The sequence below is a fragment of the Erythrolamprus reginae genome, chromosome 9 (assembly GCF_031021105.1).
Source record: "Erythrolamprus reginae isolate rEryReg1 chromosome 9, rEryReg1.hap1, whole genome shotgun sequence".
Classification (NCBI taxonomy): domain Eukaryota; kingdom Metazoa; phylum Chordata; class Lepidosauria; order Squamata; family Dipsadidae; genus Erythrolamprus; species Erythrolamprus reginae.
Genome location: NC_091958.1, coordinates 38782661 through 38808094, shown reverse-complemented (window position 1 = coordinate 38808094; position 25434 = coordinate 38782661). Strand labels below are relative to the sequence as shown.

Below are 25434 nucleotides of genomic sequence, written 5' to 3'. Positions count from 1 at the left end.
ATAGCACTTCTTAACAGAGCCAGCATATTGCCCCCACAATCTGGGTCCTCATTTTACCCACCTCGAAAGGATGCAAAGTGAACCCAAGAACAAGGGGGCACAATCTCAGGTTAGTTGGGAAAAAGATCAGAGGCAATGTGAGAAAATATTATTTGACTGAAAGAGTAGTAGATGCTTGGAACAAACTTCCAGCAGATGTGGTAAATCCACAGGAACTGAATTGAAACATGCCTGGAATAAAATTTATCCTAAGATAAAATACAGGAAACGGTATAAGGGCAGACTAGATGGACCAGGAGGTTTTTTTCTGCCGTCAATCTTCTATGTTTCTATGTTAAGTTTAAGTTTTATTGGATTTATAGGCTGCCCAACTCATTACGGCTTTGGGCGGCATACAATAATAAAATAAATGCAACAGTTAAAATCCCAATAAAACAATCAATAAAACAATCAATCAAAGGGCAGACTACATGGACCATGAGGTCTTTTTCTGCCATCAATCTTCTAGGTTTCTAACTGGTCGTATGGTTGAGTGTATGAGCAATCCAATTTTTGAGGTGTTCTGCAGTGGTCATTAAGCTTCTGTATACCAGTGATTGGCTACGGACATTAGTTTTGCTGAACGCCAAAAGGAACTGGCAAGGCCGACCATTAGAGCTTTGGATCCAGATCCTAAGTCCATGATGGCGATCCTATGGCACGCCTGCCACAGGTGTCACCAGAGGTGATCTGCTAATGTGGAATGGTGACATGTGCTTGCCTCCCGTGGCTCTGAGTGCTAGCAGAGCCCAGCGCAATTCTGCCACTGTACCTGGACAGGTAGCAAAATCATGCGCGAACAGGCAGGGGTGCCCGTGGCCAGGGGTGGACATCAGGCCGAACGGGGTAGAACGCACTTCCACCGGTCGAAATGAAGATGCTTGCGCAGCTCCAGCTGATCGGTGGCTGTCACTTCCTGAATTACTGGTCTGGGCTTGGCTCTCCTTTTTTCCCCTGCTGCTGCTGTGTCTGTGCTCCTTGCTTTTTTCCTCTTTCCTCCTTCTTGGCCTTGGACGAGCTTCCCTCTCTCCTGCCAGGCTTCCCTCCAGCCTCGCACGGCCACCTCTCGCCTGAGGTGCAAGCAGAAGGCGTCGGTGGAAGCAGTGCTGGCAGTATTTATGCTTTTGGCAGCACCTGTTCGCCTAGCTACCCAGCCTGAGGCAGGAGGGCGACCCAGGAAGGAGAGCGCGGGAAACACGAAGCAAATTGTCAGCGTAGCGAGCAACATTGGGAAGGTTGTAAGTCGAGAACTTAACAGTTCACTTGAACTATGATGATCTTTCAAGCCACTCCCACCTGGTCACATGGCTGGCAAGCCACTCCTGCCCAGTCACATGACCATTAAGACACACCCACAAAATAAGCCACACCCACAGTGTGGCAGTAAAAATTTTGGTTGCCCATTACTGGCCAAAGCAGTAATGCAGTAGCAGAATTGCGCTGCACTCCGCTAGCACTCAGAGCCACGAGGCCAAACACACATCACCGTTCCACTTTAGCAGTCCACCTCTGGGTGGCACGCGGAGCCATATTGGAGGGCACGCGAGGTGGTTGCCCTATGTCACCTCCAGCATGCATGAGCGTGCTAGCCAGCTGATTTTCAGCCTCGGGGAGGGCCATTTCGCCCTCCGGAGGCTTCAGGGAAGTTTCCCTGAAACTCACGAGTGCAAGAAACAGCACAATAGGCAAAACGGAAGTCTGTTTTTCTGAACTTCCAGTTTGCCCATCTGGCCGTTTTTTTCATTATCCCAAGTACGGGGACGGGGAGTTTGTGTGCAGGCGCAGGGGGCAGCGCAGGGGGGGCACATGAGTGTGGGGAGGGAATGAGGGTGAGCATGTTCGCGCACACTAGCACACACTCGCACACTCTTTTGGCACACAAATAAAAAAATGGTAGCCATCCTAAGTCCCACTTTTTTTCAGGTCATTCATAACTTTGGTTGCTAACTGGATTAGTTGTAAGTTGAAGACTAGCAGTATTGCAATTCCAAAGTGGGCATAATCGGGCATAATTGGCAACCCTGCCAGCAGAGCCTTTTCTTTCCAGAGTCCGTCTGGAGGGGAGTTTGAAGCCTTCTACTAGGGCAAGAGTGGACAATTATGGCCCTTTTATGACCTGTGGACTTTAACTCCCAGAATTCCTGAGACAGCATGGCTAACTCAGGAATTCTGGAAGATGAAGTCCACAAGTGATAAGGGGGTCATCATTGCCCACTCTTGTAGTAGGGCTTTACCCATCCAGCTTGGCTCCAGGGAAATCAGAAGGAAGCTGCCATGGATTTTCTATCTCAAAGCCCAGAAAGTAATCAAACAAATCTTGTGCTAATCCTCAAAGACACGGAGGGCCTGTGGAGCTGCACAGATACTCAGGAGGGGAACTTGCAAACGAGAATTTACCATTAAAAGGGAAGCCAACTGTCTAGTTATTTTAAAAAAAGGACACTGAGCAAAGGAGAATGTAGCAAAAAGAAGGGAATTCTGAATAAAATTAATACTGTTATCCTAGTTAAAATGATGGCTTATTGCTTCTTTTAATAAGTTCTTGGTTCCATAGAATAGAATAGAATACAATACAATACAATACAATACAATGCAATGCAATGTAATACAATACAATACAATACAATACTTTGCTGGCCAAGTGTGATTGGACACACCAGGAATTTGTCTTTGTGCAGATGCTCTCTGTGTACATAAAAGAAAAAGATACATTTGTCAAGAATCATGAGGTACAACACTTAATGATTGTCATAGGGGTCAAATAAGCAATGAAGAAACAATCAATATTAATAAAAATCTTAAGGATACAAGCAACAAGTTACAGTCATACAGTCCTAAGTGGGAGGAAATGGGTGATAGGAATGATGAGAAAAAGCTAGTAGTAGTAGTAGTAGTAGTAGTAGTAGTAGTAGTAGTAGTAGTGTAGACTTAGTAAAAAGTTTGACAGTGTTGAAGGAATTATTTGTTTAGCAGAGTGACGGCGGTTGGGGGGAAAATGGTTCCCGTGTCTAGTTGTCTTGATGTGCAGTGCTCTGTAGCAACGTTTTGAGGGTAGGAATGTCCCCTGAACCCCACCACCCCAGTTCAGTCCTCACTGCATTGTGGTGGAAAGCCAACAGCCTGACACAGAGGGTCTGTGTGTGAGATAGACTGGGAATGCCACCATTTGTCATCTGTTGCTTTCTAACGCAGGTGCAGGAGATCCTGGGTGACCAGCCTGAAGTGAGAGAGAAGATGTTCACCTCCCTCAAGCAGTTTGCCGCTGAGCGGAAAGTGGACTACTTGGCCCATGCCCTCTCCCTTATCCTCATTGAGGATTCCCACCGGCTGCTCCTGGAGCATATCAGGTACGGCTGCTTTTTCGTGGGCCTCCTGGGCGCGTCCCACAGATAGGCTCCAGCTTCAAAATGTGGCCTGGTGGCTCTTCTCCCTCTTTGGCAAGGGAGTTCATGTGGCCACAGGCTCAAGGTGGTTGATCAAAGCTCTCCACCATGCTTCATGAATGCCCCGTCCTCTCTCCTTGGCTTGCTCTGCCTGCTTGCATCCGTTGGGGGCCTGTCTTGGGGAGTGGGTCCAGGGTCTTTAAAGGAGCTCCTATGGCTGAAGATCACATCTTAGACTGGAAGGCAATTAAAAAAAAATCTTTACTGGTTTTGTTAAAAAGAATGACAAACAAACATACAAGCATATAAGTCTATTTACAGGGTGCGTTCCTCTCGCAAGGTCTTCGTCACGGCTGATTGGATCTCTTCTATGGACAAAAAACGCACCTTGCCACAACGTGCTATGAGTCCGCTAGTTCCTGGCCAAACACCAGGTGCCAACACTGCCCCCCACCATAGTCCTGACGTCGCCCCAGCAGACTTCTTTTTGTTCCTAGCATTGGAAGGAACCCGTTTTTCATCCATAGAAGAAATCTAATCAGCTGTGACGAAGACCTTGCGAGAGGTCCCCGAAGACGCCTTCCAGGGCGCGTACCAGTCATGGCAGAGTTGCTGGAAAAAAATTGTAGAGGCCCAAGGACACTACTTTGAAGAATTTTAAGTGTTTGTGCAAATCTGTTCAATAAATTACTTTAAAAAAAATAATTGCATTACTTTTGGAACGCACCCTGTATATGATAGAGAGCTTCTCGGGAGAGCTTGTCTTTTCAGGGGCTTATTTGAAGAACGATTTCAGCCCCGTTTCCCCAACAGGCCAACAATAGAACCAAAGGCCACAAGTAGCTCTTGAAACCTCAAGTGCCGCCATGTGTTTTCCATCTGCCTCGTTTCCACCCAGAAGTGGGAAACAGCTTTATGGTAACAGCAGGTGCCTGGGAGGCTCGTATGGCAAACCACAATATCTGCCCTCAAGCCTCTAAATGTGTCCAGGGAGCATTAAAGCAAGCTGGAGGGAAGACGGCGTCCACAATCTTGTAAGTGTGCTCAGCGCATCTATATAAAAAAAAGGAAGATGCGGCTTTGAACAGAGTGGTTGTGGCCACCATCTTGACTTTTTTGACCCCCCTCGAAGGGCATCTCTGTCCTGGAATGGTCCCGATCTTAGACAGCCTTCTGGAAAACCCAGCTGCCTTAGAAGTGTGTTCCCAGTGTCTTGGATCATCCATCAGCTAGAATTTTGAAAGACAAACCCTATTAAAGATTCACGGTATAGTTTTTACGTGCAACTTGGCTCTACGGCACAGTTAGCACTGCAGCTGGGAAGAGCCAATTGCAAAGAACCAGAACAAACTTGCTGCAGCAAAAGCTGGGTGAAAAGCCCTGTCATTCTCAGGCTCAGGAGGTTTCAGAGGAGTCATGGGGTGTGTGGGTGGGGGGGGGGGGGGCAGTAATGGGCAGCCAAAATTTTTAATTCCACACTGTGGGTGTGGCTTAATGGTCATGTGACTGGGTAGTGGCTTTCCGGCCATGTGACCAGGTGGGAGTGGCTTGAACGATCATCATTGTTCAAGTGAACTATTAAGTCCTCGACTTACAACCTTACCAGTGTTGCTCACTGGGGTGACATTTTGCTTCGTGTTTCTCACGCTCTCCTTCCTGGGTCACCCCTCCCGCCTTAAGCTAAGTTGCTAGGTGAACGGGTGCTGCCAGAAGCATAAATTCGGACAGTGCCGCTTCCACCTACACCTTCTGCTTGCACCTTAGGCGGGAGGTGGCAACGTGAGGCTGGAGGGGAGCTGGGCAGCAGAGAGGGAAGCTCGTCCAAGGCCAGGAAGGAGGAAAGAGGAAAAAAGCAAGGAGCGCAGATGCAGCAGCGAAAAAAAGGGGAGTTGAGCCGAGACCTGTAATCCAGGAAGTGACAGCTGCTGATCAGCTGGAGCTGCGCACGCATTTTCATTTCCGCCAGTAGAACTGCGTTCCAACCCGTCCTGCCTGCTGCCCACCCCTGGCTGGGGGTGTCCTTTGGTGGAAAGCAGAGGTGGGCTGCTCAGGTGGAACGGTGAGGTGTGCTCGCCCCCGTAGCTCTGAGTGCTAGTGGAGTCCAGTGCAATTCTGCTACGGCACCTGGGCAGGTATTGAAATCGCACGCGGATACGCAGGTGCGCCTGTGCTTCGGTGTGGTGTCTTGCTTCTGCACACGCTGGACTCCGCTAGCACTCAGAGCCACCTTAGCAGCCCACCTCTGGGGACATTGTGCCCTGCCCCCAGAACCTCCTCTGTGAATGATCCACCAGATGCCTTCCAAGCATCTTCTGATCTGGAGAGCGGAGGGTGCTTCACTTGAGCAACTGCCTGGGTTCACACAACCACATCTGGAGCCATAGGTGCACCTGCGTGTCCATGCACAATTTCGCTCCCTGTTCAGATGCAGTAGCAGAATTGTGCTGGACTCTGCTAGCACCCAGAGCCACGGAAAGTGAGCACATGTCACTGTTCCACCTTAGCAGCCCACCTCTGGTGGAAAGGTATGTTTTGGAAGTCCAAACATTTGTGAAGAATAACGCCTCCCTAAATCTGGAACGGAACAAGTAGAACAGAAGTTGGAAGGGACTTTGGAGGTCTTCTAGCCCAACTTCTTGCTCGAGCAGGAGGGACCCTCTACCGTTTCAGACAAAGGGTTGTCCAGTCTCTTTCTGAAAGCCTCCAATGATGGAGTACCCACAAATTATGAAGGCAAGCTATTCCATTGGTTGAGTGCCCTAACCGTTAAGAATTTTCTCCTTAATTCTAGGTTGCTTCTCTCCTTGGTTAGTTTCCATCCATGTTTTCTTGTCTTGCCTTTTGGTGCTTTGGAAAATGCTTTGATCCCCTAGTCTTTGCAGTAGCCCCTCAAATATTGGAACACTGCTATCACGTCTCCCCTAGTCCTTCTGTTCATTAGACTATATCAGGGGTAGACAAAGTTGGCTCTTCTATGACATGTGGACTTCAACTCCCAGAATTCCTGAGCCAATCATGCTAGCTCAGGAATTCTGGGAGTTGAAGTCCACATGTCATAGAAGAGCCAACTTTGCCTACCCCTGGATTAGATATACAATTCCTGTAACCGTTCTTTGTATGTTTTAGTCTCCAGCTCCCTGATCATTCTTGTTGCTCTTGTTTGTACTCTTCAGATTCTCAGCATCCCTTTTGTATTGTGGTGACCAGAACTGGATGCAGTATTCCAAATGTGGTCTTACTAGGTTTTGTAAAGCAGTACTAAAACTTCACATGATTTTGATTCTATCCCTCTATTAATGCAGCCTGGGATTGCATTGGCTTTTTTGGCTGCTGCCACATGTTGCTAGCTCATATTTAAGTGATTGTCCACTAAGACTTCAAGATGCATCCCACAGTTGCTGGAATTGAGTCAAGCATCAACTGGTTTGTTGGTTTTTCTTCCCTAAGTAAAATACCTTACTTTTATCTACATTTCATTTCATTTCTAGCTAGTTTCAAACCCCAAGCAGGTACCCACAGGCCAGTTAGAATTTTAAAAGTCAACACAAGCACCACAAACCAGTCCATCAACAAAGACCGAATCAATCCACCGGTCATGAATTTGGACACCTACGTCAAGTCCAGCTATTTCACTGTGGACCAAATGAAATTTCTGGACTGTTTTAAGGACCAGCAAATCACAGAAATCATCCCAGAGGCCCACCTGCTGTTGACTGTGATACAAAGAATTAAAACACCTGCTTGACAAAGCTGAATTTAGCCTGTTGTGGGAATCCAGCCATCAACTCACTGTGTTGAGTATACCTCTGTGGTTTAGTTGTTTGGAAGTAGTACACTATGTTATGGCATTTCATGAACTTGAGTTATACAGCCTCCATATTTTGTCAAAGGTGTTAGTACATGGTCCACACCAGTATGTGGGGTTGCCATGTATGTAAACTACCAATTGTAGTTTGTACCTTTATAGATGCAATATACCTTTAAGGACTTTGGCTGGTTTGCCATAAGAGGGCGCCAGCACTCTCTCCTGATGATGCTGATGCTGGAGAGCTCATTCATTCTTTGCCTTTACCTTGAGGGGGAAGTATATTCTGCTTCGTGCTGCTATGTGCGATTTGTTGTTTATTTCTGCTTTGTGCTTGTAAATATGTATATATGTAAATAATACTTGTTTAGTATACTAAGTCTGTGTCGTTACTGTCTGTAACACACATCCACACTCTTACCTTAAACTCTGCTCTGCGTATGTTGAAGTTCTTGCAGCCTAGCTGCACCGAGACATACTAACAAAAGGACTCCAATAAGTGATCATACTAAAAACTGAAGCCTTCAGTTTATTGACCAGATAATAAAAGAGCTTTCACTTCTTTGAAGACTTTTGCTGGCAATGATGGGCTCCTACGCGGGTATGGTCAGGTACACAGAACCAGTGGAAAAAAATTGATCTTTTTTTCTTTTTTCCCCTTCTGGGCTCTGGGTATGTTTTTCCTATCGCAGCAAATGAGGTTCTATGTGTATAATTTTAGAAGAGCTGTGCATGCTTGTGTGTGCATACACATACACATACAGTTTATATAGTAGATAATGTATTTTTGTGTGCCTGTGTGTAATATGTATGTACACATATGGCATATATACCTAGAATTAAATAGTATATTTTGGATGTTCAGCAATAGTAAATAGAGAGGGAAATTGTATCTCTTTGAGGCAAGGAGAGGCCAGGCATCCTAACCCAAATCTTTGACCCGAGTGACGGCAAATTGGCCACCTTTAAGCCAGTCACATGACATTTAAGCCACCCCCCCAGTCACATGATTGTCAAGCCACTCCCACCTGGTCACATGACCAGCAAGGCACACCACAAAGGCATGCCCACATATGGTAGTAAATTTTTTTTACAGCCCTTCACTGTTTACTGGCTATACTGAATAGACAGTAAGTTGTCTTACTTTGCTGTTATCAACGTAGCAGCAGGCTGTAAGATGAGTAGTAGTTAGCTCACGATGAGTCACATTCATTCTGATTCATTGTTCCTTCACGTACCCCAATTGTCTTCCTTCTATTTTAATTATTGCCAACACCTGAGAATTAAGAAGATATTGAGTCAGCTCTGCTTTCTATAAATTTACCAAGGTTTATGTGATATGTGACTGAAAGAAGCTGTGCTTGACAAGGTAGCATGGAGAGCAAAGTCACCATGAATCGGACACGGCTGAACGGTTAAAATTACTGTTATATGTGATATGATCAGGCAAGTCTGCAAAAAATGTCTCAAAGTTCTCTTTGGATCAAGGCACCCTTACCTTGAAAATAAGAGCCTTTAACTCAGTGAGCTCCATCATGTTCTGCCAATGGCAGCAGGATCCCAAAAATAGGATCCTAGCATGCTCAAACTCAACCCTGACAAGACGGAGTGGCTGTGAATTTTGCCTCCCAAGGACAATTCCATCTGTCCGTCCATCACCCTGGGCGTCCTCCTTGATCCACAGCTGACATTAGAGCATCATCTTTCGGCTGTGGCAAGGGGGGAGTTTGCCCAGGTCTGCCTGGTGCACCAGTTGCGGCCCTATTTGGACAGGGAGTCATTGCTCACAGTCGCTCACGCCCTCATCACCTCGAAGTTCGACTACTGCAACGCTCTCTGCATGGGGCTACCTTTGAAAAGTGTTCAGAAACTTCAGATCGTGCAGAATGTGGCCACGAGAGCAATCATGGGCTTTCCCATATATGCCCATGTCTTGTCAACACTCCGCGGCCTGCATTAGTTGCCGATCAGTTTCCGGTCACAATTCAAAGTGTTGGTTATGACCTATAAAGCCCTACATGGCATTGGACCAGAATACCTTCGGGACTGTCTTCTGCCGCACGAATCCCAGCGACCGATTAGGTCCCACAGAGTGGGCCTTCTCCGGGTCCCATTGACCAAACAATGTCGTCTGGCGGGGCCCAGGGGAAGAGTCTTCTCTGTGGCAGCCCCGGCCCTCTGGAATCAACTCCCCCCGGAGATCAGAACTGCCCCCACCCTCCTTGCCTTTCGTAAGTTGTTGAAAACGCACCTTTGCCGCCAGGCATGGGGAAATTGACACCTCCCCTAACTACTGTTTTATGTATGGTTTGATTGGGTTGTGTTATTATTTTTTTAAATAAGGGTTTTTAAATTGTGTTTTTAGATATTGGATTTGTACTTTGTTATTATTGTTGTGAGCCACCCCGAGTTCTCGGAGAGGGACGGCATACAAATCTAATAAAGAATAATAATAATAATAATAATAATAATAATAATAATAATTATTATTATTATTATTATTATTATTATTATTTCAATACAATGCAGCAAACGAGATCACTATGCTGGATTTCGTATTTCATCACCAGTCGGGCGCTTCCCAAGCACTTAAGACTGCGTGATGTAGCGGTGAATTATGTGTGCCAATCCCAGTAAAGCGGCCTTTTGCAATTGTCCGCTAAGATCCTTTGGCACTGCGCCCAGCGTGTCAAGGACCACTGGGACCACTTTCACTGGCGTATGCCAGAGTCATTGCAGCTCGATTTTTAGATCTTCGTATTTCACTAATTTCTCTAGCTGCTTCTCCTCAATTCTGCTGTCTCCTGGGATTGCGATGTCGATGATCCATACTTTCTTTTTCTCCAAAATCAGGATGTCTGGTGTGTTATGCTTCAGAATTCGGTCAGTCTGAAGTCGGAAGTCCCACAGTAGTTTTGCTTGCTCATTTTCGACCACCTTTTCCGGCTGATGATGGTGATGATGATGATGATGATGATGATGATGATGATGATTATTATTAAATAAATAAATTCATGGGCAGGCCGGAATAAGGAAGTGTCAATCCTCACAGGCCCCCTTTGATTGTCTCTGAGGCTGCTTTGCAACCTCGCTGTCATTCCTGCCTTCTCTGCCGCACGGAAGAACTGGGACACTTCCCTGCTGCTTCTGTGGTGGGAGGGAGGGGAGGGGAGGGAGGGGGTGTCGGTATCTGTCTCCGAGCGTACATGCATCGGAGGCTGAGCATTAATCAGGATCTACCTCCCTTGGCGGCTGGTGCATTTTCAGTACCCAGCAATGCAGCACAGAAATCCCTTGGAAAGACAAGCAGTGTCTTCAGATGCCTGACTGGATGGTTACTCTTTGCTGCTTTTTGGGGGGAGCTGGGGCTGGGTAGGGCCCTTCTGCTGTCCTTCTGGACAGGCTGTTGCCCAGAGTCCCTTTCTCCCCTGGCACGAGAGGAGGAGAATTTTTCTCCCAACACTTTTCTTGACTGCCGTGCTTGGGACTTCCTGGATGTGGCACTTACGAAATCCCCCTTTGCATCCTTTTCTCCCCCTCTGTTCCCAAGGCTGAATTAGTTGACTCTCTCACCCTTCCCCTGCTTTCCTGTCCTTCCCTTCCCTTTTGCCTTGGGGGTGCTCCGGTGGATTTTCTGACACACTTAGCCAGAATTTAAGAATTTCTGGGGGGTTTAAAAAAAATTGCTGATGTTTTCTTTGTCCCTTTGGCGGTGGGGAGCGAGCACGTGCCTTTGACCCTTTGGCTGGCCACTTCCATCCCTCTAATCCACCGCCACCCCCAACCCACCCCCCAATCTTTGCCATACGCTTTGCAGAAATCGGTAAAAGTGCCCCAATGTGACTCTTCCCTTCAAGGATGTGGGGACTGAGCGACGGGAGAGAAAAATGAGCTGCCTTGGGTAAGTGACAAAGCCATCCTTTCTCAAATGAAAGGGGTCCTTGGGAAATGGGGTTTGGGTTTCTTTCTTTCTTTCTTTCCTTCCTTCTTTCCTTCTTTCTTTCTTTTTTTCTTTCTTTCCTTCTTTCCTTCTTTCTTTCCTTCTTTCTTTCTTTCTTTTATCTGTGTTGTCAAGTACATATTGGAGGTATGTAAAGATGTAATAATATTCATATGCATGATACTAGTAACAAGAAAAAAATAAGAAGAAACATTAGATATAATAATATTCATATACATGATACTAGTAAGAAGAAAAAATAAGAAGAAACATTAGATATAATAATATTCATATACATGATACTAGTAAAAAAGAAACATTAGTACACGGGACGGAAGGCACTCTGGTGCACTCATGCATGCCCCTTACTGACCTCTTAGGAATCGGGAGAGGTCAACAGTGGATAGTCTAAGGGTGAAGTTTTGGGGGTTAGGTGATGATACTACAGAGTCTGGTAGTGAGTTCCATGCATCAACTACTCGGTTACTAAAATCGTATTTCCTGCAGTCGAGTTTGAAACAGTTTACATTAAGTTTGTATCTGTTGTGTGCTCATGTGTTGTTGTGGTTGAAGCTGGAGTAATCATTGACAGGAAAGATGTTGTAGCCGATGATTTTATGGGCTATGCTTAGATCGTGTTTAAGGCAGCGTAGTTCTAAGCTTTCTAAACCTGGGATTATAAGTCTAGTCGCGTAGGGTGTTCTGTTGCGGGTGGAGGAGTGGAGGGCTCTTCTGGTAAAGTATCTCTGGACATTTTCTAGAGTGTTTATGTCCGAAATGCGATGTGGGTTCCAGACTGATGAGCTGTATTTGAGGATTGGTCTGGTTCCTGTGGGTTCCTGCCTGGGCAACTGAACTTCTGCTGCTTCTGAGCATCTTCCAGAGCCTGAAGCAGCTTTTGTGGATGGGAAGGCAGCGCTGGTGAGAGAGAGAGGAGGTTAAACAGTGGCAAGAAATGTGTGTGTGTGTGTGTGTTATTTATTTATTTGACTTCTGTGCCACCCGATCCCGAAGGAATCAGGGCGGCTTACAACAATCATGTGTGTTACAATAATACATTATTACAACAATAATGTTTGACTTTTATTTCTGCTGGAGTTTGATCCAGGAGGGAGGGGAGTCCTTCGCTCAGAACCCTGCCTCCCTGGGAGTGTGCTCAATGCCCCCCAGGGGTTGTTACCACATTTGCCAAGGTCAAGCGGGAGATGGCAGGAGGTGCTGGGTTATCTTGGATCATCAAGTCCTAGGGTGCTAGAGATACCTGAGGTCGACCTTTTGGGATTTGGGGTCTTTGAGAGGGAAATAGAAAGGTGTAGAGCTTCCCTTCTTTTCTCCACCTTGGTTATTCCTGCAGTTTGGGAAAAAGAATGTTAATAGTATTTGCACTGATTTTGGATTTTTAAACATAGAAACATAGAAGATTGACGGCAAAAAAGACCTCCTGGTTCTTCTAGTCTGCCCTTGTACTATTTCCTGTATTTTATCTTGGGATGGATCTATGTTTAAGTTCAGTGACTGTGGATTGACCAACCACTTTGGAGCCTGGGGAGGGCGAAACACGAGCCTACTGGGCCCACCAGAAGTTGGGAAACAGCCCATTTCTGGCCTCCAGAGGCCTCCAAGGGGGTGGGAGGAAGCTGATTTACCCTCCCCAGGAACTGAATTATGGGTGTGGCTTGATGGTCATGTGACCGGGTAGGAGTGGCTTGCCAGCCACGTGACCAGGTGGGAGTGGCTTGACAATCATGTGACTGGGGGGTGGCTTAAAGATCATGTGACTGGGTAGGAGTGGCTTACCGACCAAGATAAGTTTTCAAATAGGCGCTTGGACTCTTTTGCAGTTGATGAAGTCCTATTATTTGAATTGCCACAAAAGTCACAAATGATAGACAGCATTATTTGTTGAGGGGCACAGTCACATTTTAAGGTTTTGTACTGAACAGTGTTCCCTCTAATTTTTTTGGGGGGTGGGCGGAAAAGTATAGTGTCTGAGCGGCAGTTCCTTTGGGACTGGGCGGCACTCTTTCCCTCTCACTCTTTCCCTCTCGGCTTCTGGGCAGGTTTGAAAAACTCTGAGTTGATGATGATTTTTAAGTGAGCGATTGCTCACTGCTCAGCTTAGAGGGAACTATGGTACTGAACCCACAGGGTTCAGTATGATAACAGATTAGGCAAGTAGCTCAATTTTCTTTAATTGCTATAAAAGTTCAGTTCTAGATAATGATTAAAGTGTTTATGCGTTAAAAACATACTATTTAATTATTTCCTATTTTAATATTAATTAAGGATCATACTAAGGTACTGTACTAGAGAAGGAAGGACAATTTTAAAAAACTATTAGGTATTCAATAAATAGTGCATAAACTTATTACCTCCCTAGTCTGCAGAGGGGTGGCATACAAATCTAAATAATAATAATAATAATAATAATAATAATAATAATAATAATAATAATTATAATTATAATTATAATTATAATTATAATTATTATTATTATTATTATTATTATTATTATTATTATTATTATTATTATTATTACCCCCACTGCGTCTTCCCTCGTGGGTTCAGCAGCCCATTACTGATTATGGCCCTTTAAAACATTTTCTCTGTAATTTAGTTAGAAGAGAACAATGTCACAGGGATGGCCTCAATTCCCTTGATCTGGCACTCATACCAGTCGTCCCTTACAACATCTGGCAGGAAAGCACTGGCAGAGTCGATCAACTTCTTTTAAATCAGACTCAGGAGATGTTTGGCAACACACATTCTACATCGGGGGTTTCCATCCTTGGGCAACTTTAAGTCTGGCGGACTTCAATTCTGAGAGTGGGTCTGCCAGGCTTAAAGTTGCCAAGGTTGGAGACCTCTGTTCTATGTCATCATTTCTGCATCCATTCTATTTTTAAAAAAAATCAAGCTAGCCACAATTCATCTATTTTTAACGTTCTTTCCTACCCTGTTTCCCTCCAAATAGGACATCCCCGGATAATAAGCCCAATCAGGCTTTTGAGTGTATGGCAATAAGACCAAGCACTTATTTGAGGGTTCAAAAAATGTAAGACAGGGTCTTATTTTGGGGGAAACACGATCTGTCTGTCTCTCTGTCTGTCTGATCCATCCATCCATCCATCCATCCACCTACCTTCTTTTCCCCCAAAATAAGACATCCCCTGATAATAAGCCCAATCGGGCTTTTGAGCGTATGGCAATAAGGCCAAGCACTTATTTGAGGGTTCAAAAAATGTATTATTTTTCAGGAAACACAGTGTGTGTCTGTCTGTCTATCTGTGTCTGTCTGCTTATCCCATCCATCCTCTTTCCCCAAAATAAGTCATCCCCTGATAGTAAGAGTGCATGGCAATAAGGCCAAGCACTTATTTCTGGGTTCAAAAAATGTAAGGCAGGGTCTTGTTTTTGGAAAAACACAGAAGTGGCTTATATTTCTGAAACTTTTCCTGGAGCGATACTTTCCTCTCCTGGCTGCCTTCCTTCCAATTGGTGTGCCAGCATTTTCTCCGCCATGTGTTTAAGGGTGGCTAGTTAGACACCCTTCCTGATGTCAGCCCAGCCTTCTCCTTTTCAGAGAGGAGGCAAAGGGGTGGCATCCCCTTTCAACCAGATTGCGGTTCAGCTGGTCTGAAATAGTGAATTGCTTCTGGGGGGCTCCTTGCCCTAGAAAGAAACAGCCTGGTGTGTTTATTTTTACCTTGCGAGAAATTGCAGGCAGCCTCCTCTCTCCCTCCCTCCATCTCTCTCTCTCTCCTCTCTCTCTCTCTCTGCCTCTCTCTGCTCTCTAATTGAGCTGGGATGCTTGATGTCAACAGACATTCTTACTTTGACTCTGCCAGTAATAAAAGGGTCCATCCATCTGGGTGGGAGTTGATGAACTGCTTTTAAATCAGAATCGGGCAAGAACTTAGCATCTGATGCTCCCATTCCTTCCTGTGTGCCCAAGCCCCCCTGGGGGCTGGAGCACCCCCAAAGCCCCCCTTCTCTTTCTGGCTTTGGAAAGTAGCTCATCTCCACATTGGTTGCATTTCCAGAAATCGGTTAAGGGGGACTGTGAATGTAGAGCGATTTGGGCAGAAGCGCGACTAATTGGTTTCCGGATGCAATTCAAAGTGTTGGTAATGACCTAAAAAGCCTTACATGGCATCGGGATTACTTACGGGATCGCCTTCTGCCCTATTCTATTCCATTCCATTCTATTCTAATTCTATTCTATCCTATCGTATTTCTATTCTATCCTACTGTGAAAAGAGCAAAAAGAGTGAGTGAGAACGAGGGAAGGATGCGTAGAAGCCGCCGAACGGGAGAGAAAGCAACAGAAAGGTCAAGTGAGAGACAGAGAGAAAAAAAATTTAATCTGTGATCCACTTTTGCTGGTAAAGCGACAGATGCAGGAATCCTTCCACCCTGCAGATCCAGGGGTGACAAGATCAGGGGTGGATTCCCATTACCGCTGCTACTGGTGCGCTGTGCATGCAGTTTCACGTCTCCTACATGCTCGCGCATGGGTGCCAGTGTTTTTTCTTCTGCGCATGCGCAGAAGCAAAAAATCCCCACTGAAATCTCATGCACGCATGCGTCCCCTCACAAGATTTCACTTCCTGCACATGTGCAGAAGTGAAAACACACTGGCATGAATGCGCATGCATGCAGGAGAACATAAGCCACACATGCAGCACATCATTCACTATCAGTGTGCCATCTTCAACCGTACTGGTAGCAACCCGCTACTGGACAAGATGGCCAAACCAGTAGTAGAACCTACTACTCTGACTACTTACTACTATTGAGTCTCTCACTGCCATCACTACCGGTTCTAAGAACAGATCCAAACGGGGAGCAACCCCCTACTGGGGCAAACCCCCAAGTCAAGCTGTCTGTCAGAATGCAGCTCCTTCCCCTCCCTCAATCACAGTCCCAACTGGACCTGGGAAAGCCCCTGGCAGGCGCTTTCTCTGCCACCCACAAATCCACCAATCATAATCACCATCATCATCTTTTAATGACCCCATAATCCTTTGCAGGGTGGAGTCTGGGCAACTGAATGGAGTTGAGTATTTATTTTATTTTATTTTTATTTTATATTTATTTAATTTTAATTTAATTTAATTTTTATTTTTATTTTTATTATTTTTATTTTATTATTTTATTTTATTTTATTTTTTCTTATTTATTTATTTATTTATTTACTTACTTACTTACTTACTTACTTACTTACTTACTTACTTACTTACTTACTTACTTACTTACTTATTTCTATGCCGCCCCTCTCTAAAGACTCGGGGTGGCTTACAACATAAAAAAACAGCAAGTTACAATGAAAATCAATCCAACTAAATTAAAAATTACACAACTATTTTAAAATTCCTAGCTGCATTAAAATCAATCGCACCCATTCGTATAACAACCATGCAATCATTTGTGTACCAGGGGCCAAGAATCTAATTGGCCCAAGCCTGGCGACATAAATGAGTCTTAAGACTCTTGCGGAAGGCGAGGAGGGTGGGAGCAGTGCAAATCTCCAGGGGGGACTGATTCCAGAGGGTCGGGGCCGCCACAGAGAAGGCTCTTCCCCTAGGTCCCGCCAAACGACATTGTCTAGTTGACGGGACCTGCAGAAGGCCAACTCTGTGGGACCTAATCGGTCGTTGGGATTCGTGCGGCAGAAGGTGGTCCCGGAGATAGTCTGGTCCTATGCCATGTAGGGATTTATAGGTCATAACCAACACTTTGAATTGTGTCCGGAAACTAATCGACAGCCAATGCAGTCCGCGGAGTGATGGAGAAAAATGGGTATGCCTTGAAAGCAATGTTCCCTCTACTTCCAAAGTAACTCCACTTGTCTTTTTTAGTTCTTAGGACCTGGCACCAGCTGACACCATGTTAAGTATTAACTGGGTCGATTTATACCTTCTAAAACAGCTGGGCCTTCTGCCCCTCTCCTCCTCTGGTGTCAAGCCCCAGGGAAATCAGAAAATCCGGCCTTTCAAATGAGCGTAAAGATTTATCACCAGCTTAAGCTCTCTCTACCTGAATTTGAATTACTAGCAAATTGGGTATAGATAAGAGCCAAAGGAATTCCAGGTGGGCTGGACTTAAATTTCTTGTCGGTGCAAAAGGAGTCAAGACTGATGATGCATTTGAACTGTCCCCTGGGCTTTCTCTGGCCATCCCTTACATCCGTATTTGAAATGTGTTTATCTCTAGATGCTGCGAGTGTGGAGAAACCTTACATAGAAACATAGAAACATAGATTGATGGCAGAAAAAGACCTCCTGGTCCTTCTAGTCTGCCCTTATATTATTTCCTGTATTTTATCTTAGGATGGACCTATGTTTATCCCAGGCAAATTTAAATTCAGTTCCTGTGGATTGACCAACCACGTCTGCTGGAAGTTTGTTCTGCTGGAAGGTTGTTTGAACGGGTCCAAAGACGGGCTACAAAAATGGTGGAAGGTCTTAAGCATAAAACTTATCAGGAAAGACTTCATGAAATCAATCTGTATAGTCTGGAGGACAGAAGGGAAAGGGGGGACATGATCGAAACATTTAAATATGTGAAAGGATTTAGTAAGGTTCAGGACGGAAGCCTTTTCAATAGGAAAATGAACACAAGAACAAGGGGGCACAATCTGAGATTAGTTGGGGGAAAGATCAGAAGTAACGTGAGAAAATATTATTTGACTGAAAGAGTAGTAGATGCTTGGAACAAACTTCCAGCAGACCTGGAAATCCACAGGAACTGAATTTAAACATGCCTGGGATAAACATAGATCCATCCTAAGATAAAATACAGGAAATAGTATAAGGGCAGACTAGATGGACCATGAGGTCTTTTTTTTGCCGTCAATCTTCCATGTCTCTATATTTCTATGGAAAGAGAAATGTCAATTGACCAAGACATACAGAATTATTACAGAATACATTAACTGACTCTGTAGTTTCTTTGCCAAATCCCCAAAACTTTAACCTTAAACTGTCTACCATGGACCTCACCCCATTCCAAAGAGGTCTGCAGGGGATGTACATAAGCGCAACAGCATGTCTACCCTCCAAGGGCAAATACGGAAATGCTGCACACATAGCTTTCATTATCTTGTGTGCATGCGCTTGCATTTTTTTGCTTCTGTGCATGCACACAAAGCAAAAATACACTGGGACGCACATGTGTGCACACGAGAAGAGAAGCTGCGCGCACTACGCACCGTGCGCTACCAATGCACCATCCTCTACCGTAGCAGTAGCAACCTACTACTGCTATTGTCCCTGTCCTAAAGTCCCTGTGTATTCGTAAAATATTGTGTACTCAAAACCATGCTTGTACTTATTATCAGAGGTGGGCTGCTAAGGTGGAATGGTGGTCTGTGCTCGTCCCCATGGCTCTGAGTGCAGCGGAGTCCAGCGCAATGATGCTACCTGCCCAGGTGCAGTAGCATAATTGCGCTGAACTCTGGTAGCACTCAGAGCCACAGGGGCAAGCATGCATAGCAGCCCACCTCTGCTTATTATATACTGTATTCACATTCAGGTTTATACTTTGTAATTTTATGCACGCTTGAATATTCCTTCCTTCCTTCCTTCCTTCCTTCCTTCCTTCCTTCCTTCCTTCCTTCCTTCCTTCCTTCCTTCCTTCCTTCCTTTATTAGATTTGTATGCCGCCCTTCTCCAAAATCTTGGGGTGGCAGATAGATAGATAGATAAATAGATGGATGGATGGATGGATGGATGGATGGATGGATGGGTGGGTGGATGGGTGGGTGGTTGGTTGGATGGAGGATGGATGGATGGATAGATAGATGTAGAGAAATAGGTAGGTAGGTAGGTAGGTAGATAGATAGATAGATAGATAGATAGATAGATAGATAGATAGATAGATATAGAATTGCTGAGAATGCGAAGGGAAGTAATATTTTTAGGGGCACCCATGCAGGCAAACTATGAAAAGTAGCTTCTGGGGGCCACCTTGACTTTTTTGACTGCACCTTGCATCTCCCCCCTCCCTCTCCTGCTGCCAAGCAGTGCATGTAAGCAGAGGACCAGGGGCTGAGCTGTTGCACATTCCTAGGGAGGGTGACCCAGACTTGACCCACCCACCCACCCTCAAAGCTTTCCCTCCAGCCCTGCTTGGTCTTCCCCCCCAAGCGCAAGGAAGGGTGGCAGTCGGAGCAGCTGGCAGCTGGCTGTGTGCACAGATGGGATTAAGCCAGGGAGGAGATTGCAATTGGGATGATTGGAGATTTGTTTATTTACAGATTGATTTAGCCCCCATCTCTAGGCGGCCACAACAATCCATAAAGACCAAGACAAGAGCACAAGCACCCTTCCCCCCTCCAGTGCCAGGCCAAACAGCTTCCATCTCTCTCTCTGTCTCTGTCTCTCTCTGTCTCTCTGTCTCGCTCTCTCACGCACACACACCAGCCTATCCTACTTGGGTAAAGAGTCTTAGCAACCTTTAAACAAGCCATGCCCAGTTCCTGCAACTGTCCTTTATGTTTTAGCCTCCAGTCCCCTAATCATCTTTGTTGCTCTTCTCTGCACTCTTTCTAGAGTCTCAACATCCTTTTTGCATTGTGCTGACGATGTAAAAAGGATGTTGAGACTCTAGAAAGAGTGCAGAGAAGAGCAACAAAGATGATTAATTCCTTAATTCCATCCAGCTTGGATCTTTCGTTAACGAGCTTCTACCCAATGCTTCTTGTCCTACCCTCAGGAGCTTTGGAGAATAGGCTGACCCCCTCTTCTCTGTGGCAACCCTTCAAATATTGGAAGATGATGTCACCCCTAGTCCTTCTCTTCATTAGACTACTAGACCTACTTAAATCTGGTCTGATTTAAGTTTTCTGTGAAATAGCAGCCTTACTGAAAGATACAGGGGGTGGACAAAGAAATGGAAACATCTTGCAGCTCTTCCGTGGAATCCAGATTTGTGAAGCTCCATTTGAACAGTTTTTGTGGAAACTGGGTTCTGTATGTGTCTATTGAGCTCTGCAGTGATTTTAGGAGCTGCGGTCTTGCGATCCGCTCTAACAATTCACTTTAGAGTCCGACGGTCTCTCTCAGACCACTTCGAGTTTCAACCAGACCTGTGCTTGGCTGAGGACGTTTTCCCTTCTCTTTCAAAAGCAGTCATTACTTTTGAGACATGACCTCTTGAAATGCCAAACATTCGGGCACTTTCTGTTACACTAGCTCCTGCCATTTGAGCACCAACAATTTGGCCTCTTTGAAAGTCTGAGAGGTTTGCCATTTCTCGAAGGTTATAACCAATTTCCTTAAATTTCTGTTTAAAAAAAGGTAGTTTAAAAAAACATATCAAATAACAGAATTTTTTTAAAAAACATTAAAATATATCAATTTTTGATTGATTTGAACATGTTCAAACATTATGATGCCAAAAAGTCAAGTGTTTCCATTTTTTTGTCCAACCCCCCTAGTTTAGATACTTTTCTTTAATTTCTTTCCAACAGTCTCTTAAATTGGAAGGGATAAAAGAGCTTGGGATTCCCCCTCCCCTTTTAGCTTAAACATATCAAATGCTTAAAGTAAAAGGCGGGAAAACCCTAAGGCAAAGGTCCCCAAACTTGGCCACTTTAAGAGTTATGGACTTCAACTCCCAGAATTCTCCAGCCAGCTAAGTTTGGAGACCTCTGCCCTAAGGAATCAGTAAAACAGCTCTTCAGCAGAGATGGCAAAATTCCAAACAGGTAACTCATCTCCTATTTTGATTTAGTTAGTTGCTTCACCTATAAAAGAAAAAAAACCCCAAGAAATGATAAAGGGCAGAAAGTAGAGGCAGAGCTGAAACGTGAGACTGTTAAAAACATAATCGTTAAAGATATATTTAGTTTGAATCTCCAGCACCAGATGAATTGCATCCTAAAGTACTTTGCTGAAAGTCTGCCATGAATTTTAATGATTTATCTTTGACAATTTTGGAGAATCGTGAAGTACCAAATGAGTGGAGAATAAATAAATCCGAGGAGTTATAGTCCAGGGAATCTGACATATGTACCAGGAAAATTCTAGAACAGCTCATGAAGAGATCCGTACAGAATCACCTTGAAAACAATGTGAAAATTACCATAGCAGCCTAGATTTGATAAGAATAGACTGACTTCATTTTCTGCTTGGCTAACACACCTAATGGATTATGGGAATGCTGATGGACATAATATGCCTTCATCAAAACATGTGCTGATTAACAAGGGAGTTAAATCTGGGCTGGTGGCATAACAACAGCTGGCTCAAAAACCAGGTAATGCTCATCATTATTGCCACATAAAACTGGAGAGAAATATTGAAGAGAGGATGAAGGATGGGGTCTAAACATAGAATTTAGAGAAATAAAACAAGCAGCAACAGAAAACGCTCAGGCGGTAATAGTCTTGAGTTGGAAGGATGCAACAAATTGGTATCGGTACATGGTGGATCACATTCAATTTGAGATTATGGATAAAAGGATGAATTTGGTTAATGAAACTGATTTGCAACAACTGATGGGGCGATGGGACAAGGTAAGATGATATATGGCGAGTAGAATCTGAGACCAAGCTACAAGAAACAAACTGGAATCACTTTATAATATGTAAATAGATACAGTACTTTGCTCTTGAGTTAAAATGGTTTATACAAGAAACACCCCCGATTGGTGGTGGGGTGTGAATGTTTGTCTGGTGGTGGGCACTAATCACAAAGCACTTGTTTTATGTTATGTGTGTGTTTATATTTTTAAAAAATCAATAAAAATATTAATTTAAAAAAAGAACTGGGGGAGGGTAAAAACGCCCTCCCCCATCCCACCGGAGGCACTCTGGACACCAAAAATGCCCTCCCAGAGCCTTTATGTGAGCCAAAAATCAGCTGCCCAGCACAAACAGGCACATTGGAGCTGAGCTAGGGCAACGGCTCACGTCCCAGCAGATATGGCTCCATGTATCACTTGTGGCATTCGTGCCATAGGTTCGCCATCATTGACTTGGAACATAGAATAATAGAGTTAGAAGGGAACTCAGAGGTCTTCTAATCCAACCCCCTACTTCGCCCCGAGTCTGCGGAGAGGGGCGGCATACAAATCTGATTAAACTTAAACTTAAACTTAAACTCTATACTTGTGATGGCGAACCTATGGAGCCATTTCGGAGGGCATGCGAGACCTTGCCCTATGTCAGCTCCAGCACACGCAGCTGATTTTCAGCCTTGGGAAAGGCAGTTTCACCCTCCAGACGCTTCAGGAAAGCCTCCTGAAGCCTTGGAGTGCAAAAAATCAAACAAATGGGCAAACCGGAATTTTGGAAAACGGACTTCCGGTTTGCCCGTTGGGCTGTTTTTTGCACTCCGGGGCTTCAGGAAGTTTCTCTGAACACTCATGAGTGTAAAAAACAGTCCAACAGACAAACCAGAAGTCCATTTCTCTAAACTTCCGGTTTGCTATTTTGGCCGTTTTTTCATGTTCCAGGCTTCAGTGATGCCTGTGTGCATGTGTGGGGGCAGCGTGGAGTGTGTGCGCACGCATGGGGGAGAGGAAAGGGGTGTGGGCACATGTACACATGCTAGCACACCCCCACACACCCTTTCGGCATGCCAACCAAAAAAGATTCACCATCACTGCCCTATATCAATGTTAGGCAAAGATGGCTCTTCTATGACTTGTGGACTTCAACTCCCAGAATTCCTGAGCCAATCATGCTAGATCAGGAATTCTGGGAGTTGAAGTCCACATCTCATAGAAGAACCAACTTTGCCTACCGCTGCCCTATACCATTTCAGACACATGGTTGTCTAATCTCTTCTTGAAAGCTTCCTGTGATGGAACACCCACAACTCCTGAAGGCAAGCAACTCCATTGGTTGATTGCCATAACCGTTAGGGATTTTCTCCTTAATTCTAGGTTGCTTCCATCTGTTTCCATCCGTTGTTTCTTGCTGTGCAGGAGCCCCTCAAATATTGGAACACTGCTTTACGTCACCCCTGGTCCTTCTTTTCATTCGAGAAGATTGAGAGGGAATCTGAAATCCTGAAAGGAGGTCACTTACAAAGGCAAAAAACCCCTGTTTTTTTTTTCATTCCACAGTGCCAGAAATGGAATGAATATCAATTACAGAAAAGGAGACTCTGTGATTTTTTGAAAAAAAAATAAATCCTAATAATAGGAGAATGTGACTTGTGAGCCGGTGGTGGGTATCGCTTTTTTCCCTGCAGGCATTGAAGCAGAAAGTAGATAGCATCCAGTCCAGGATATTTTAATTGTTGTTGTGAGCCGCCCCGATACTTCGGAGAGGGGCGGCATACAAATCTAATAAATAATAATAGTAATAATAATAATAATAATAATAATAATTATTATTATTATTATTATTATTATTATTAATTTGGGTTCCTGGTTTGAGCAGGGCGTGGATTGTATGGTTCCCTTCCCAATTCTGGGATTTTGCTGCAGGGTTGGAGGTTCATTCAGCACTCTTCCAAAACAGGACCTTCATCCTTTCAGTGAGAAGTAGGGAAAGCATTTAAGTGAGCGAAAAGGAAGAAGGAAGTGCAGGAAGAAGGAAGTGCAACCAAAACAAAAATGCTCTAGTGCCGTGATGGCCAACCTATAGCACGTGTACCACAGGTGGCACACAGACACATATTTGAGGGCACATTGCCCTATGTCATCTCCAGAGCGCATGTGTGTGCACTGGCCAGCTGATTTTCAATCTTCCAGAGGGAAGGGGAGGCCGTTTTCGCCCTTCCCAGACTTCAGGAAAGCCTCCGGAGGCTAAGGATCAGGGGTGGATTCCTACTGGTGTGGTCTAGTGTGGGTACTCTGATAGTGGCCTGCTAATGACGCAATTTTGGCCTGACAACTCCGGTGCTGTCTTTGCTGGTCTGTACGCACCAACATATTTTAAAAAACAAATTGGTGAATTTGCTTCGCCAGGCTTCAGGAGGGCAAAGAACGGCACAACGGGCCTACCAGAAATCCGGGGGCCTCAGTGAGGTTTGTGCACATGTGTTGGGGGGCAGTGGGGGGTTTGTGTGCACATGTGGGGGGGGGAGGGCATTGCATTACGGGACCACCTTCTGCCGCATAAATACCAGCGGCCGATTAGGTCCCACAGAGTTGGCCTTCTCCAGATCCCATCAACCAGACAATGTTGGCTGTCTGGTCCTATTTCTTCCCATTACGAGAGGATGCAACTTGAATCCAAGAATTGGGACTTGTCCTAAGATTGAACATGCTTTGCATGGAAGGTAAAGAACTGCAGGAAGATGGAGAACCAACCTAGAACCAGGGAGATATTTCCTGACAGAACAATTAACCAGTGGAACGGCTTGCCTCCAGAAGTTGTACATGCCCCATCACTGGAGGTTTTCAAAAAGAGACTAGATACCGTGTTTTTCCCCAGAATAAGACCCTGCCTTATATTTTTTTGAACCCTTGGCCTTATTGCCATGCACTCAAAACTTATTATCAGGGGAGGTCTTATTTGGGGGGGGGGGCGAAACAAGGTAGCCACCCGTCTGAAATGTCACATACTCTCCTGCTTGAGCAGAGGGTTGCACTAGAAGACCTTGAAAGTACTTTCCAACTCTATTATTCTAGTACTTTATTGTGTCCGCGCACGATTTTGCTACCTGCCCGGGTGCAGTAGCGTAATTGCGCTGGACACTGCCAGCACTCAGAGCCATGGGGGTGAGCACACGTCACCGTTCTGCCTTAGCAGCCCACCTCTGGAAATGGGTCTGCCTTGTGTAGGCCAAGCCCCTTCCCCAATCCCTCTTCTATCTCAGAGTGTTCAAAGGGACTTTTAAAGAGGATTATCGGATCCTGGTGTCTGCACAGCCGACTCGTAAAGTAGGCTAGGCTGAGTGCTTGATCAAAGAGTTTCCGGACTGGCAAATATTTTAATCATACGCAGGGCAACGAATATTCAAGTGGATGTGGGAAATGCAGAATGGATGGCAATGCAGAGTGAAAGGCAAGATTCCTTGCAGAAAACAGCAGCAAGAATGATTAGGTTGATAAGAACGATGAGAAACGGGGTTGCTCTAGAACAGGGGTAGATTGCTATTACCGGCTGCTACCTGGTGCACTGCACACACAGATTCGGTCATTGTGCATGTGTACATGCATGCGCACCCCAGTGTGCTTCTTGCATATGCAGGAAGCAAAAATGCACCCAAATTTTGTGAGGGGACGCTCGTGTGAGATTTTTGTAATTGTTTGCTTCCATGTATGCACAGAAGCAAACAATTGCCAAAATCTCATGCGCGAGA

The 25434-nt window shown here is 45.1% G+C and overlaps 1 protein-coding gene across 1 annotated transcript in view; it reads left to right on the top strand.

The window, feature by feature from the left end:
• Positions 1–25434, top strand: part of GRID2IP (Grid2 interacting protein) — an 89221-nt gene that overhangs the window by 9869 nt on the left and 53918 nt on the right. Inside the window, exon 2 of the mRNA XM_070760223.1 lies at positions 3232–3386. Within this exon, the coding sequence (XP_070616324.1) occupies positions 3232–3386 (155 nt within the window). The remainder of the gene's footprint in view (positions 1–3231; positions 3387–25434) is intronic.